The sequence below is a fragment of the Sturnira hondurensis genome, unplaced genomic scaffold (assembly GCF_014824575.4).
Source record: "Sturnira hondurensis isolate 20B ecotype Veracruz unplaced genomic scaffold, ASM1482457v3 Scaffold0004136, whole genome shotgun sequence".
In the NCBI taxonomy this organism is placed as follows: Eukaryota; Metazoa; Chordata; class Mammalia; order Chiroptera; family Phyllostomidae; genus Sturnira; species Sturnira hondurensis.
This window is the reverse complement of record NW_028076767.1, coordinates 44,966,934-44,983,375: the sequence shown is the minus strand read 5'-3', so window position 1 is coordinate 44,983,375 and position 16,442 is coordinate 44,966,934. Positions and strand designations below refer to the sequence as shown.

The following is a 16,442-nucleotide window of genomic DNA, read 5'->3' as shown; positions in this document are numbered from 1 at the left end:
ATCTATGCACTGTGTTAATACTATTTATATGGTGTTTTAATTAAGTTTCTGGACAGCCCCCTGGACTGACATTATTACTACCCCCACTTTAAAGATGAGTAAATTGAAGGTTAGGGAAGTTAAATCATTTGCCATATAGCTACTAAATGACAAAGCCAAGAAGGACTTTATGTCTCCTGATGTCAGAATCTGTGTTCTTCATCATGACACAGCCAGGCCAACATTGATAGCACTGTGTCTTCTCTTTTTGGCACCTGGAGTTAAACTTTAAAAACAATAAGCAGTACTTCAAATTAAACCTGAGGACCTTTTTATTTTCTATAGTTGAGAGTTGCTTTGTTCCACTGTTACCTCCTTCTGCGAATCAGCTCCGGTTTTCTCTTTATACTGATTGTCTGTATTTAGATGTGATTCCATAACCTGAAAATTGATATATGGTCAGTGCAGGGCACAATGCCTTATGTTAATAATAGCTAGCTAATAATTATGACAGCTACCATCTTCTGAGCACTTACTATATGCCATACTCTTTTCTCCATTTTATAGGTGAGGCAATTATGGCTTAGGGAGTTGAAGTCAATGATTTATTGTTTACAGCTGTACAGTGGTAAGGCTCCAGTGTCTGACTTCAAAACTTACACTTTTGCCCACTATGCGACTCTGTCTTTACATTGTAGGTATAGTGGGAGTATAATACATTATTTACAGTAAGCAATATACCTCTTTACTTTTTTAAAGGAGAAGTTAAAAGCTGCTTTGTATTATAGTTTTTCTATTTTCATATGAGACGATTTTTTTATTTCTTAGAGATTTGGCTGCATATATTGTTCTTTCTTTCTCTTCTTTTTTATTTTTACAAAATAGTATTTTAGATTTATAAGTTAGAAAAAATTTTAAATTTAGAAGTATATGCTTTCTTGAAAAGAATCTGGAGTATGTTTTCTTGACTAAGTGGTTTAGCTGTAAGGATCTATTTTCTTTCCTTTTAAAAGATTTTGTTTATTTATTTTTAGAGAGAGGGGAAGCGAGGGGGAAAGAGGGGGAGAGAGACATCAATGTGTTGTTGCCTGTTGCACGCCCCCTACTGGGGACCTGGCCCACAGCCCTGGCATCTTCCCTGACTGGGAATTGAACCATCAACCTTTTGCTTTGCAGGCTGGTGCTCAATCCACTGAGCCACACCAGCCAGGGCTCTTTTCTTTTTCTTTTTTTAAATTTTAATTTATTTTATTATATTTTTAGAGGTACAGGAAGGGAGAAAGATAGGGAGAAAAACATTCATATGTGAGATAAACATCAAGCAGTTGCCTCTCACACACCCTCTGTTGGGGACCTGGCGCACAACCCAGGCATGTGCTCTGTCAGGAATTGAACTGGCGACCTTTTGATCCAGGGAGTGACACCCAACCTGTTGAGCCACACTAGTCAGGGTGGGAGTCTATTTTCTTTTTTTAAAAAAATATTTTATTTATTTATCTTTAGAGGGGAAGGGAAGGAGAGAGGAAGAGAAATATTAATGTATGGTTGCCTCTGCCGAGGACACACAATGTATTGTGTGTCCCCTGCCTGGAACTGGCCTGCAACCCAGGCATTTGCCCTGACTGGGAATTGAACCGCGATCCTCTGGTTCACAGGCCCGTGCTCAATCCACTGAGCTACACCAGCCAGGGCCTGGGAGTCTATTTTCTTGACTAAATGATTTAGCTGTGTGTATTATATGTGGTTTGTCTCTGGTCATCAAGGAAGAATATTTTGGAAGAAGATGTATATGAGTCTTCCTCCTTTTTTTTTCCATATAACCAGCTTCCAGAGAGAGTTTTCACACCTCTAATCAGTCATTAACCCATCTTACTCTTGTGCCTGCTTCCATCATTCTGTTGTTCTTTCCAGAATTGTCCATGACTCTAGTGGCACATGTTTTGGGTTCCTAGAACAGTTCCAAGTGATGCCTGTTGTTCTGACATAGTTGTTAATACAATTTCTTCTACTTCCAAAAGAGTCTCAGTTCATATAATAAGTTATATGGCCACCCTTTATAGGACCTAAATGATGAGGAAGCCAGTGGCCACTCCTTGGATCTTATTTTGTTTGATTTTTGATAGGATTTTACGCAGTTGATTTTCTGCTCTTTTTGTGGACCAATACTCTTTTCTACTTGTCATGTTGATGTTGGTGTTTGTTGGCACTTGGTCCTGGTGTTTCTGCTCTTCTCACCTTTCCCCTATTTTGTGAAATCATATTGCATGGTCTTATTTGCTTTCTATATATACCTCCCTTCTAATGCTGGAAATAGGTCCATCCTGGAAATTCTTGCACAGTTGAATTTTCCAGAACCTAAGTAGGTATACGTAGCTTTTCTAAGATCTTTAAATACAAGTGTATTTTTTTCTAGCAATAAACTATGTTATTTCTAAGCTAAGGTCTAAAATTATCTTTAGCTTCTGTGGTGTTTTTTCCTCTTTTAAAATTCATGATACATATTTACTGATTTTCTATAAGTTCCATAAGTTTCTCCCATTTTTACATGAGTAGTGTTGGAATGAACTTTAGATATATTAAATATAACTAGCTGCAGATATTACAACAGGATCTCTGTTGTTTCTTTTTTATTTTTAAAAATAATCTCTACCTAGTTTTTACATAAATTGTCTCTAGACAATATCTGAAGGTTTTGTCTACACTTTTAGTGAATACAGGAGCTGACACAGTGAGAATTCAGTGGCCACCATTCAGCAATGATTGACGAAGATTAAAAGGAAAAAGCCTCTGGTAGTGTGTGATTCCTACATTACATTTTTACTTTGTTGTGTTCATCTACACCATACCACTCTGTGATTCCAGACATAACTCAGAACTTTCCATATTCCTGAAATTTTACAGTTTGCCTTATCAAATGATCTGTAAAATGGGACTTAAAACTATGTGTTGCGTAGCAATAAGAATGTCTGTAGTTCTTGGAAACGCCAGATTAAGCTGTCCTGCATATCAAACTGTTTATTACATTATATTTTTTGTATGTCCACAAGCACCTCAAACACAGTGTCCACACCAAAAACCTGTTATCTCTCTACCAAGGCTGCTGCTGTTCTGTCATGCTGTGTGTGCATGTGTGGGGGTGTTTATGGGTACACGAGTCTGTGTGTTGGTGCCTTTGTCTACACAGCTGCTCAGCTCAAAATCCTAGGAGTTATTTTTGACTTCTTGTTGCTCCTTGTAGATATAATGAACATCACTAAGTCTGTCTTTTACCATTTCTAAACATCTTAAAATAGCTGCTTCTCTTTATCTCTGCATCTTCATGCCACCACCATAGTTCAAGCCATTATCTGTGGGCCTCTGTCCCTAGTCATCAGCGCTCTGCCTTAGTCACCGTCCATACTGCACCTGATCAGGACTCCTTCTGACCGCCCCAGCACCCTGCAGTGGCTCACCCTTCTCCTTACATGAACTCTAGCCTCCTGAAGCTAGTTTATAAAGCTCTCTAGCCTCATTCGGGCCACTGACTGATTCTTTGCATTCTTTGTCTCAGTGACGTCATCTTTTTTTTTTTTTAATACAGCTTTGCCTACTTGGAACACCATTTCCTCCCTTGTCTGTAGTTTATTTGGCTAGTCCTAATTCCTCCTTTATTGTGTGAATCTCAGTTTAAATATCACTTTCTCAGGAGAGACTTTTCCTGAATTGTAGACTAATTTTCTTTGTTCTTGTGACTTCCTGTACTTTTTTTGTTATAGCCCCTAACATACATTTTCTTCTTGGATTTTAATCTCAGTGGAAAAGGAAACTATATGATCCTGGGTTTATTTTTAGAGCTTAATAGACTACCTGGTCCTCAGTAGCTGCTCAATAAATAATTGTTGGTGTGTGATTCTCGTTAGCACTGAATCATTGCTGTCTGTATTTATAGTGTCAAAAGTACTTGGGTAAAAATAGAAGTTGTAATCATTTTATTTCGTTAAGGATCCAAAGGTGTTTTTCACAAGAACAGTAATATTTAAAGCAGTGTCAAGAAAATAGTGATATTTAGCCTTAACAAATGTGGCTCGGTTGGGTATTGTCCTGCAGATTTAAGGGTCACTGGTTCAATTCCTGGTCAGGGCACATGCCTGGGTTGTGGGTTTGGTCCCAAGTCCCGGTGCCTACAACAGGCAACTGATGAATGTGTCTCTCTCACATCAATGTAGATCTCCCTCTCTTTCTCCCTCCCTTCCTCTTTCTGTACAAATAAAGAAATAAAATCTTAAAAAAAAAGAAAATAATGCTTTTGAGTAACTATATTCAATATTCTGCTTTTTTATCCTCTGATTATAATTCAATAGCGCAGTGATCAATGTTTAAAAAATATTTAAATCCAGCATCCCTAAGCACTGTCCCATCAGTATCACAGTGACAGTAGTTGTCAGCCAGAGGGCATTTCTGGATTTCAGGTGTGGGTAATTTATAGAAAGACCCTTACCTCCTCTCCTTCATGCAACTGTACCCTCTCTAATCTTACTGAGAAGCTCACTTAACTTTGTGGGCCTTGTTCTTATATTAGTTAAATGTCAGTGTGATAAGAGCCTCTACATTGGCCTGAAGTTCAGCAGTAAAGATAGCATAGCAGAACTGAGACTGAAATTCCATTTAGTTCTCACTGGTTTAAATTCATACCTTGTAAAAATTAAAACTGATATAATTTCTTGCTAAGAGAAGGCAAGCATTCATATTAAAAATTAAGAGTTGGATAAAATAATTTCATGGACTGAACTCAAATTTAATGTATGGAAATTAAGAAGTTTAGTAGCAGCCTCCTCACTGATGAATTTGACAAGTAGATGGTTAGTTGAATAAGTTGGCTAAAGTGAGGAATCATTAAAAAATGATATATACATTATCTTAAACAGTACATTTTGCCTTAGAGCATGGAAATGCATGTTCATTCTCCAATCTTTTAATTTTGGGCAAAGCATTTTTAAGGCATGGTTTCCTTGGACTGAAGTTCTTCATCTTTCCTATACATATCATATCCAGAAAACATCGTTTGTGATTTTTAGTTTCAGTTTCATTAAAGTAGAATAGGAACATTAGATCTTAGTAAAGCAATCTGAGTGTAAAATGTTTTTCCACTCAAAGATTTTTTTTTAGCATTTTCTCAGGCACTTTTATTGTCTCTTAAAAGTTTATGATCCAGGGTTTGTAATGTTTCTCTTTATGTTTTCATATTTCATCAGATTGTGTACTGTTAATTTAAATTTTCTAATTATAATAAAAAGAACAACTTGCATGAACAGAAACAAAATTGACTCGGGATCAGCATATATATACCTGAGTTGTATCCTGGGGAATAGGCTGCCAGCTTTGAGCCTTCTGTGTATTGTGGCTGTTAGTGCATTTTACAGTGGGAGTTGGGGCTTGTTCATCCAGTTCAGTTGGAATGGGTTAAGAGAGCTGATGTACATGTGGGAAAACTTCTAATAATAAAGGTTTTGTATGCATAACCACCCACCTCCCCCAACAATGTATTTAAATTCTGAGAGATTTTTTAAGGCTTAAGAGGTTTATGTGTGTTTTCTTTCGTTTTTGAAATACTGTATTTGCTAAGAAGTTATATTTACATATTCTTTGAATAGAAGAAAGCAATTGCATGTATATTGCCTAAATCATACAGATTTGATTGCTTAGATGGAATGAGATTAATCTAGGAATGAAAATATTTTATTGATTGGGATTGAAATATTGTTTTATGTCATTAGAATCAAGAAAATATTTTATAAACATAGTATGTTAAACATAGGGTAAAAGATTTTATAATTTTTAAGTACAGTATTATGTTAACATACCATTTAATTCCCTTAAGATACTGTTTTTTCCCCATTTACAGATGTAGAAATTGATTCAGAGTCTAAGTAACATGCTTAAAACCATGTGGGTATTAAATGGCAGGCTGGGGTTTGAACCTAGGTGTCTCAATTCTAAAGTGTATAATCTGTGTCATTGTAAACTTTTTAAAAAGACTTATTTTGGGCTGTGTGTGTCTGTTTTAGATGAAGAAAATAGTTTACATGTGGTAGTGAACTGTGGAGAAGCACTACTGAAGAATAACACTTACTGGCCTCTTGTCAGTGACTTTATTAATATCCTTTCTCATCAAAGTGTGGCTAAGAGATTTTTGGAGGACCATGGTTTGTTAGTTACATGGATGAACTTTGTATCTTTCTTTCAAGGTATGGATTTTACTTTTTTTAAGTTTAGTTTACAAAATGCCTAATGTGGAACTATCAAACACTAATTAAAAGGTAATGATACATCATTTAGATTATGTGTAAAATGTCTCATTTGAATTAATTGATATTTGTAAGTACTTTAATAAAGAATTCATGAAGGTATATCAGAGAGTTATTAAAATGTCAAAATATTAAAAAGGAAACAGGAGAATAAGAATAATTTTTTAGCATTTTAAACCATTAATCTGGAAGTTTTTTATTCTCTAAGAAGTTTCATAATGCTTTCATAAAAATTTCAACTAGCATCAATTAAAAATAGTTTTGACTTTTTAATTTAATATATTTAATTATGTAAGAAAACAATTTACAAAGTGTTTCTAAGAAACCTAGTTTGTAAGTAATTCCAAAAGGCCTAGATTGTTGTATTTAATAACTTACTTATTTCTATACATATTGCCACTTGGATGTATATCAGAATATATACTGTTTAGTATTAGGAAGTATCTTACTTGATTTTTAATATGAAAACCTTGTTTTCATTTAGCAAGGCTTATATCTTTTAATTTTTGCAAGGTATGAATTTAAACAAGCGAGAACTAAATGAACATGTGGAATTTGAGTCTCAGACCTACTATGCTGCCTTTGCTGCTGAACTTGAGGCCTGCGCACAGCCAATGTGGGGGCTTTTATCACATTGTAAAGTTAGGGTATGTTAATTTCTGTTAATTTCTATATTTACCTTTAAAATAATTAATTAAGAAAATAGTGAAAATATTGATTTGTTTACTTGTATATAATAATATTGCAGTGTTTAATTCTGAACTCAGCTCTATGAAGGCTGACTTGAGACAGTAACTATTATTCTTAGGCAGGTTGGAATTAATTTATATTATCAGATCTTTCCAGCCTTCCCATGTGAGTATGAACTCCTACACTCATCTTTGTTTCATTTTACCCATTACCAGTTAGTTGCCTAATTTGTCTTGTCTTTCAAAGGATGAGGATAGTTCTCAATAAGGTTCCAGGCACAAAATCAGTGTACATTTAAGATTCCAGGCACTTTTAAGATTCCAGGCACAAAATCAGTGAACATTTCATACAAATTCCAGTTGTTTATAAAACAATCTTAAGGGTAAAAGAGCAGTAACATACATTCTTATAGTTGAATAAGAAAATGCTTATTTGTAATTTCATGTGTTTATGTCTTCCTATACAAATATATATTTTACTTTTTTATTTTGAAGTATTGGTTTGATGGATCTCCAGAATCCTTGGACAGTCCAGAACAATGGAATCTCTTAATCTTTAAACTAAGGACTTAACTAAGATTTTGCGACAGGGATACCATGAAGTCCAGCTTGCTGGCCTGTACCAATAAGCATGCTGGACAAGATTTTATAGAACTATTTTGAAACCCTGGATTCGGACTGGGCTCTGCCTCTTTCTACTTAGCATGACTCGGTCATCTCATTTTAAAGTATTTGAGCTTCTCAATCTCAGTCTTTTTCCTTATTTTTAAAAGAGCAAAATGAAGGCTAGCAAAGCCTGTCATTCTTCACAGGGTAATCATGAGGCACTCTTTCATACACTCTTCGAGTGCATGTGCTTCGTTATGCAGATTTATATTTTCTCTCATGACTTCAGCTGTCCTCTAGATGCAGATGACTCACAGCATTGGTGCAGTCTGGCCAGGTTCAGATTTCCAACAGCTCTGGTTACTCATGTAGCTGTCCTTATGGGACATGTTTTCTGAGGTCCCTAACTAACATTTTAAGATCATCTCTTCATACTGTGTTTTACTGTATTTAATGGTACCTTACAATGATATAAGTGTCTAATATAGAAACCTTTTCCCCTCTCTATACCAGCTTTGTTCAAACTGTATCAGGTGCCATGAATTCTCTCTTCCATTCCAGAAGTGTCTCCCTCCCACTTCTTTTCTTTGTCTTAATTTATTTCTGTATATTTTAAAAATCTGGGTTGTTAAGGCAATTTCTTAACTCGTTTACCTGCCACAAGATTCTTCCTACTGTAATCTGTCCCAATACTTATTTATCTAAGTTCTGTGGACATCTCTTCTTTGCTAAAAAATTACTCAGCTTCTAATCTATCTCCAGGATAATATCTGAGTTTTCTGTGGAGGCATTTAAGATTCTCCATAATTTGCCCTCAACCTGTTTCTCATAATTCACCTTCCTACATTGTGCCCTGTGCCTCCAGACCTTTATTGGATTACCATTCCTCAGGATACAGGGTTCTTTCTTTTCTTTTTCATTTTAATGTAGTCATTTCTCTTTACTAATTCTCAAAATACGAGGTCTGCTCAGAAAGTATCCAGCCATGCCAAATGAAAAATAGAGACATTTATTGAAGCACATACAAGATATAAGAAACATTGTACATAGGACAGTGGTGCCTCAGTCCCCTTTAAAGTGGCACCTTGAGACCTCACACAATTCTCCCAACTGCCATCAGCTGCCCCATTGTATTTTCCTGAATCTCATCGCCCGTCTGAAATCTCTTCCCTTTCAAAGGTGATTTTAGTTTTGGAAAAAGCCAGAAGTCACAGGGTGCCAAATTTGGTCTGTAGGGTGCTAAGTCACTTGCATAATTCAGTGTTTCACACACACACACACAAAACTCTGCACAAGACACGATGCATGAGCAGACATGTTACTGTGATAGAGCTGCCAATCGCCAGTTGTCCATAGCCGTGGCCTTCTGAATCATCCCAGCAGTTTCCACAGAGGAATGTTCAGGTTTAAAAGGTCATTGTAGTTGTTGGGAGGATTGATTGAGGGGAGTGTGGGAAGCATCAAGACTAGAAGCAGATAGACCACTTAAGATGCTGTGATAATCTAGATAGGAAATCCAGATTTGAAATTCAAGATGTATTCAGGATATGTTTTAGATATTGAAGATGTGTTTCGGAGGTACAGTCAATAGACTTAGGTGGATGTTGTTGATGAATGAGAGAGAAAGACTTTTGGGTAACTATGTATCAAGATAGAAAAGATTGATAGAGAAAGCAGGTTTAGAGAGATTAGAATTAGTTTTGGATATGCTAAGTTTGAGATGCCTATGAAATATCCAAGTGCAAATAGCGAATAGGCAGTTGGAACAGATGAGATGGGATGAGTTGTACTATATGGCTACATGCATGTTGTGCTCAGAAGAGAAGTCCGGACTAAGGTTGTAAATTTTAGAGCCTTGGGAATGTAGACAGTATTTATCATCAGCAATGGGATGAGGTAAAGTAGGAAGAGAAGAGCAGCGGGCCCTGAAGAAAGAACTGACATTTAGATGTGGAGGGAAAGGAGAAAACGCAGAAGAATTCAGTATTATTGAAGCCAACAGAAGACAGTGACTTAACAGGGAAGATTGATATGTTGATACGAAAAGACAGTATTTTGGGAGGATTATTGGACAACTATTTTGAGGATGAATTTGGATTATGAAGCTGGGGTATATAAAAATGAGAAATCATTTTTTTCCAGGTGGTAATTTATTTTTTAGTCTCCGAAGGCCAAGATTAGAGTGTGTTATGGTTCCTTAAAGCTATGACGTGAGAGAACAGAGAGAAAACAAGCTCATATTGTCCTCGTACTATCTGAGAGTATTTTCTCCATTAAGGCAGTTTTTAGTTTCTAGATAAAATGTTCTCTTGAGCAATTACAGTATGCCAGGCGTAGCTCTTTATACTATATTCTTTGTCATATTCTTATTTAATCCTAATAGCATCTTATGAAGTAAATAATCTTTCTTTCATAGGTTAAGTAACTTGTCCAAGTTCACACAGCTACTAGTGAAAACTGAGTTGGAAAACAAACCCATTTGATTTCAGAACCAGTGCTCTTTATCACTTTGTTATAATTGTCTATTTTAAAAAAAATATTTAATTGTTGTTCAAGTACAGCTTTCTGTCTTTTACTCCTATCCCAGCCCACCCCCCAAGTTACAGTTGTCTCTTAAGCAAGAATGTCTTTCGCGCCGTGTTGTTAGGTTTTAGAAATGTACACTAGAATAATGACTATTATTTAAAGTTAAAAAGCTATTTCTTTGTGTTTGTATTATCTAATTATAAAACAAAACTAAAAGATTAAAAAAGACAACTAAAAGATTTAAAAAAACAACTAAAAGATTAGCAATGAAAAGGGAAATTCACCTGTAGCTTACTTTGTATGATTGTCCTGAGTGCTGTTTGGTTTTTGAAAATGGTCAGGGCTAGTTAAACAAGTAATACTAGATTGATTATAACAAATAGAGTGGGTAATAGATGGCTCATTTTTAGAACAATGTTAATTTTTGCTTTTGAACAGAACAAACATGCTATAAAATCTCCATCTAGTGGCGCCTTTGGGTTAGTGCAGATGGGACAGAAGTTGAGTCTGGCCGTGGGACACTTAACTATTTGCCAGACATAATGCTAGACTGTGACACAGAGCATTTGACATACATTATTTCATTTGCTTCTTCATGACAGTACTAGGTGGTGGTAGTATCAATCCCCATTTTTACACATGGAGAAATGGTGACTCATAAAATGTAAGTAGTTTGCCAAAGATGATAAAACTAGCAAGTAGGTAGCATGCATACTGAATTTTGGGGGGTGGCTGTTTTAGTGGTGGGGAGAGGGGAGAGAGATGATCTGAACAGATTATTAAATGTACTGTGTTTAGGAATGGAATTAAGAGGCCACCTTTTTTTTTTTATTTATTTTATTTTATTTATTTATCTTTAGAGGGGAAGGGAAGGAGAGAGGGAGAGAAATATCAATGTATGGTTGCCTCTGCCGAGGACACACAATGTATCGTGTGTCCCCTGCCGGGAACTGGCCTGCAACCCAGGCATGTGCCCTGACTGGGAATCGAACCACGATCCTCTGGTTCGCAGGCCCGTGCTCAATCCACTGAGCTACACCAGCCAGGGCGAGAGGCCACCTTTTAAAAGAGTATTGATACCAAGTTTTTAAATTGTTCTCCAGAAGAATGGAGTCAGTTTACACTAGTGTTGAGGAGGTATGTGTAATGATACTCTTTTGCCCAAACACTTGATAAAATGGGAGAATATTTGGTTTTAAGAATTTCTTTATGCATTATCTGCTAATTTAGTTTGGTTATCACAGATTATTTATGGTAACTTATGTGTGCCATTAAATTTTTCTTATAAGAGATAGGGAACAGAATGTGTAAAATAATATTTTTATAAAGACAAATCTCATGGGATAGATTAAAACAAGGTGAATATTGGCAGGGATACTGGATATGTGATATTTGGTCTGGTAATAGCAGAAATAAGGTGGAAGTAGGAGTGAACTTACATGATAATATCAAGGAAGAATTAGCAAAACATGGAGACTGAACAGGATGAAAGAGATGCCATCCCTAAATGTGAGACCTAGCTTTCTTTGAAGGCCCAGAGTAATTTACATATGTAAAAATACATTTACATATATAATGTATTTAAAATTCATGTAACATAAAAGCCATCATTTTGACCTATTTTGAAGAAATATTTAATTTATTTTATTTTTTAGAGAGATGGGATGGGAGGGAGAAAGTGAAGGCAAGAAACACCTATAAATTGCCTCTTGCATGCCTCCCAACTGGGGACCTGGCCTGAAACTCCAGCCTGTGCTTTGACTGGGCATTGAACCTGTGACCTTTCAGTTCACAGGTCAGCACTCAATCCAGTGAGACATACCATCCAGGGACATTTTAACCATTTTAAAGTATACAATTTAGTAGTTTATATTCACAAAGTTGTACAACCATTACCACAAATTTCAGAACATAATCTTGAATCCTTATACTTCCCAGTTCCAACTTCTTCTCATGACCTGGAAACCACCGATCTCCTTTCTGTCTGTATGAATTTACCTAATCTGGAGATTTCATATAAATGTAATCATACAATACGTGTGGCCTTTTGTGTCTGGCTTCTTTCACTTAGCGTAATGTTTTTTTTAAAAAATCTAATTTATTTTAGAAGGGAAGGGAAGGAGAGGAGGAGAGAAATATCAATATATAGTTGCTTTTGGTGCATCCCTGCTTGGAACTGGCCCCTGCTGGGAACTGGCCTGCAACCCAGGCATGTGCCCTGACTGGGAATCGAACTGTGATCTTCTGGTTTGCAGGCCTGTGCTCAATCCACTGAGCTACACCAGCCAGGGCTCACTTAGCGTAATGTTTTTATAGTACAACTGTGTTGCAGCAAGTATCAGTCAGTACTTCATTTCTTTTTATGACTGAATAGTATTCCATCACATAGATATACTAATTTTACTTGTCCATTTATAGGTTGATTTCATTTTTTGGCTGTTATGAATAATGCTTCTGTGAACATTTGTATACAAGTTGTTTTAAATTCTCACTTGAGAATATGTTTATTGATTTCAGAGAGAGATGAAGGGGTGGGTGGAGAGAGGGTAGGGAGAGGGAGAGAGAAAGAAATATCTATGTGAGAGAGAAACATTGATTGGTTGCCTCCCACACATGCCCCGACCAGGGATTGAACCAACCACTTAGGTATGTGCCATGGCTGGGGATTGAACCCAGAAGCTTTTGGTGAGTGGCACCAAATGCTCCAACCAACTGAGCCACCCACCAAGAATATACAGATTTGGGGGTGAATATATATGCTTTAATTCTCTTCGGTATGTGAGTGTAGAATTGCTTGGTAATTCTATGTTTAACTTGGAAGTGGCTGTACCATTTTACATTCCCACTAGCGATGTAAGAGAGTTTCATTTTCTCCATATCCTTGCCAACATTTTTTATTTTACATTTAAAATATCATAGCTATTGTAGTATATGTGGATGGGATCTTATTGTGGTTTTGATTTGTAGTTTTCCAATGGCTGACAGTGTTTACATCCTTTCATGTGCTTATCTACCATTCTGTAGATCTTTGGAGAAATGTCTATTCAAATTCTTTGCCTCTTTTATTTTCACAAAGGCAATCGTGATTTATTTTCCCATTTAACTTAATACTTACTTGCCTGTGTCACTGGATCCATTTCTCCTTAAAACATTAGTAGCACATACTTATCCTCTTTTCTTCTAAAATCTGGTGCAAACAAGGATATTCACAGGCTACTTACAGTGCTAATATATTCTGCCCTTTTTATTTATTTCTGTAACCATTTTTAGATGCCCAATTCAGTGACATTAAGTGCATTCACAGTGTTGTGCAAGCATGACCACTGTCCATTTCCAGGACATTTTGTCATCCCAAAGAAGCTTTGTGCCCATTCAACAGTTACATTAGGAAACATAATATGTAGGAAATATCTTGAAATCGAACCTGGTTATATTATACAAACTTATTTCAGCTTTGATTCATTTTAAGGAATTCATCATATAATAGGTAGCAGATTGTGTTCTTTAACTTTCAGAATTGTCACTGATGGATACTATTAGTTTGCAAAGGGATGATTTCTTAAAATGGCAAATGCGGTTATTTTGAAACAACTTTTTTATCATTATATATATTAATGTAGTACATATAACTTATTTTATATATTACATATAATTTGAAGGTGAATATATATATATATATGTATATATATATATATATACTGAAAATATTTAACTTATTATTTTAGGAAACTCAAGAATATACTCGAAATGTTGTTAGATATTGCCTTGAAGCTCTTCAAGACTGGTTTGATGCTATCAACTTTGTAGATGAGGTATGTATATTTGTGATATACCTAAAAGCATTTAAGAAAAGAACTGACAGATCTCATTTAACATTGGAAATAATGAATAATGAATAATGTCTTTCCCTTCATAGGACAAGGGAAAGAAGTCAGATTGAGTAATATCATTAAGCTTTTTCAAAGAGAAGTGGGAGACCAGTTCTTTGACATTTTCCACCATGCATTTATGTGTTTGCTTATTCCTAGAGAAGGGTATATATATATATATTTTTTTCTGTGCTTAAATGTGTATGTCTCAGTATTTGTCAGGCATGAATTAATTTTATCTGAAGAGTTAAAAGTAACAGTGCAAATATGAATAGGATCGGGGAGATTGACGGGAAGGGTAAGTTACAACTTTATTAATTGGTCAGAGTTCTTGTATGGGCTTGGAAACAAAGGTGATTGTTATTAATAATGAATTCAGATGAGTTGGCATAGAACATGCTCTGAATGAATTAAAAAAGGGCTTGCTTCTAAGCTTGCTTCTGACAGTCAGCCACGCTTGCTGTCAGAGCTCCTTTGACTCCTTTCATAAGGTGGCGTCACAATATGCCACACGTATTTCACACCACTTAACACCCCCTCTGATGGCTCAACCCTAGGCAGATGAAACCTCTGCTATCTTTTTTTTTTCAAAACCCGGACTATATCCATTAAGTTCCCCTACTTTCTGTTTCAGTGATTTTGATTAAGTACCTCATTAAGTGGAATCATATAGTATTTGTCTGTGACTGGCTTATTTCACTTGGCATGATGTCCTCAAGGTTCATCTATATTGTAGCATGTGTCAGAATTTATTCCTTTTTATGCAAGGCAAACATTTATTAGAATAACTTACTATAGACTTTTATTCACATATTGAGGAGGATGTTATTCTCATACTGGTTTTGGAAAAAACTCTTTCAGAGATGGTGACATACTGCAGCTCTCTATAACTCTATGGATACCGCATTAAGACAATTATCCGAATGTTCTGGATAAGATTTTTTTACACAAAAAAACTTTATTAAAGTTTATAAATGTATTAAAAACAAATAATACCTGTTTAACTTTAATTTTTAACTTTTGTTAATTTAAGAAATACAGCTGTTGTGTACTTTTGCCCTATAGTGATGGCGTGACCCGTGGGACTCACAGATTTAAATACAAATTTCACAATATTCACAAGGATGCCAAGATCTTTAATTTATGCAGTACTAAGCTTTCTTGTGGGTGCCGTGTGTTTGGCATTGTTATGGGGAACATCTCCTCCAGGTCATGAAGGAACCTCAGCAAGCACTTCGCTCAATTTAGGACTCTAGTCAGAGCCTCTGAACACTCTGAATGTAACAGTGGAGTCCAGACTGGCTCCTTCTGCTTGTTAGGAAGTTACTTAAGTTTTCTAAACAGAGAAATTCATAGTTTTTACTCCATAGGGTTTGGGGGAGGCTTAAATGGGGAAATATGAATAAAGTGAGGGACTGGCCACATGGTAAGTGCTCGCTGACTGTTAGCTGCCATTGTTGTTCTTATTACTACCGTGTGCTTGGTATGCATGCCTTTGAAGATTCCCAAGGGGCTTGCTGCAAAGGCACTGCTCTCGGTGTGCGCTGGGCACTTCGGAGGATTCAGAGTCGAGTAGTGTACAATTTCTGCCTTTAAGAAACGTGCATTATGTAGGTGTTTGAAATGGAATTATTTTATCTACAGTGGTTTTTAAAGCTATATCTTCTAAAATTTGAAGTTTTGATTTAAAAACACAGGAATAAATCAAGGTGAAAATGTGGAGTTAGCATTTTAAAACTTTCTTTGAACTTTTGTAAACCGTACTTTGACTTACGGATTTTGTTTGTTTATTCCAGCCAGCACCAAACCAAGTGACTTTTCATCTGCCACTGCATCGTTACTACGCTATGTTTTTGAGTAAGGTAAGACTGTCATTAAACAGTCTTTTTTTCTAACATTAAAAATAAATATTAAATTAGTAACTTTCTAATTATAATTTATAGGCTGTGAAATGTCAAGAACTAGATTTGGATTCTGTTTTACCTGATCAGGAAATGTTAATGAAACTAATGATTCACCCACTTCAAATTCAAGTACGTATTCAGGTTTTTAAAGCATTTTGAATGGAATTCTTTGGTTAAATGAGTCTTTCTTTATTTTTATCCCATTATCATTGTTTTTATAGCCAAATGTTTGAAAAAATTTTAAACTCAGTTTTGGTATTTTTGCCAGATTATATTTAGGCGTTTTTGCTTTTATGTGATTTATATTTAGTTATAGTTTTCTTAGGAATTCTTTTCACTATACAAGGTGAAACTCCCCCTCCCCCCCCAAAAAATGGAATTGTCTTCTGAAGGGCCTCTTGTAGTACAGGCTTCCTCCACTAAGTCAATGTCCTAGGAACCCATTCCTTTCAGTGTACCAGCTGGCATTGTTGTGAGAAGCTGCATTTGGCTTCAGTGAAATGTTTTTCAAGGTTCTTTCAATGCATTTGCCCATTTCATGATGGGTGATTTATGAGTGCACCTGCCCACTTGGCACTGAGTGTT

The 16,442-nt window shown here is 35.9% G+C and overlaps 1 protein-coding gene across 6 annotated transcripts in view; it reads left to right on the top strand.

Annotated features, from left to right (window-relative positions):
- Nucleotides 1-16,442, top strand: part of UBR3 (ubiquitin protein ligase E3 component n-recognin 3) — a 207,497-nt gene that overhangs the window by 65,506 nt on the left and 125,549 nt on the right. For all 6 annotated transcript variants that reach the window (XM_037044489.1, XM_037044488.1, XM_037044493.1 and 3 more), the window contains exons 9-13: nt 6,024-6,203; nt 6,777-6,910; nt 13,810-13,896; nt 15,750-15,815; nt 15,897-15,986. In XM_037044489.1, coding sequence (XP_036900384.1) covers nt 6,024-6,203; nt 6,777-6,910; nt 13,810-13,896; nt 15,750-15,815; nt 15,897-15,986 — 557 coding nt within the window. The remainder of the gene's footprint in view (nt 1-6,023; nt 6,204-6,776; nt 6,911-13,809; nt 13,897-15,749; nt 15,816-15,896; nt 15,987-16,442) is intronic.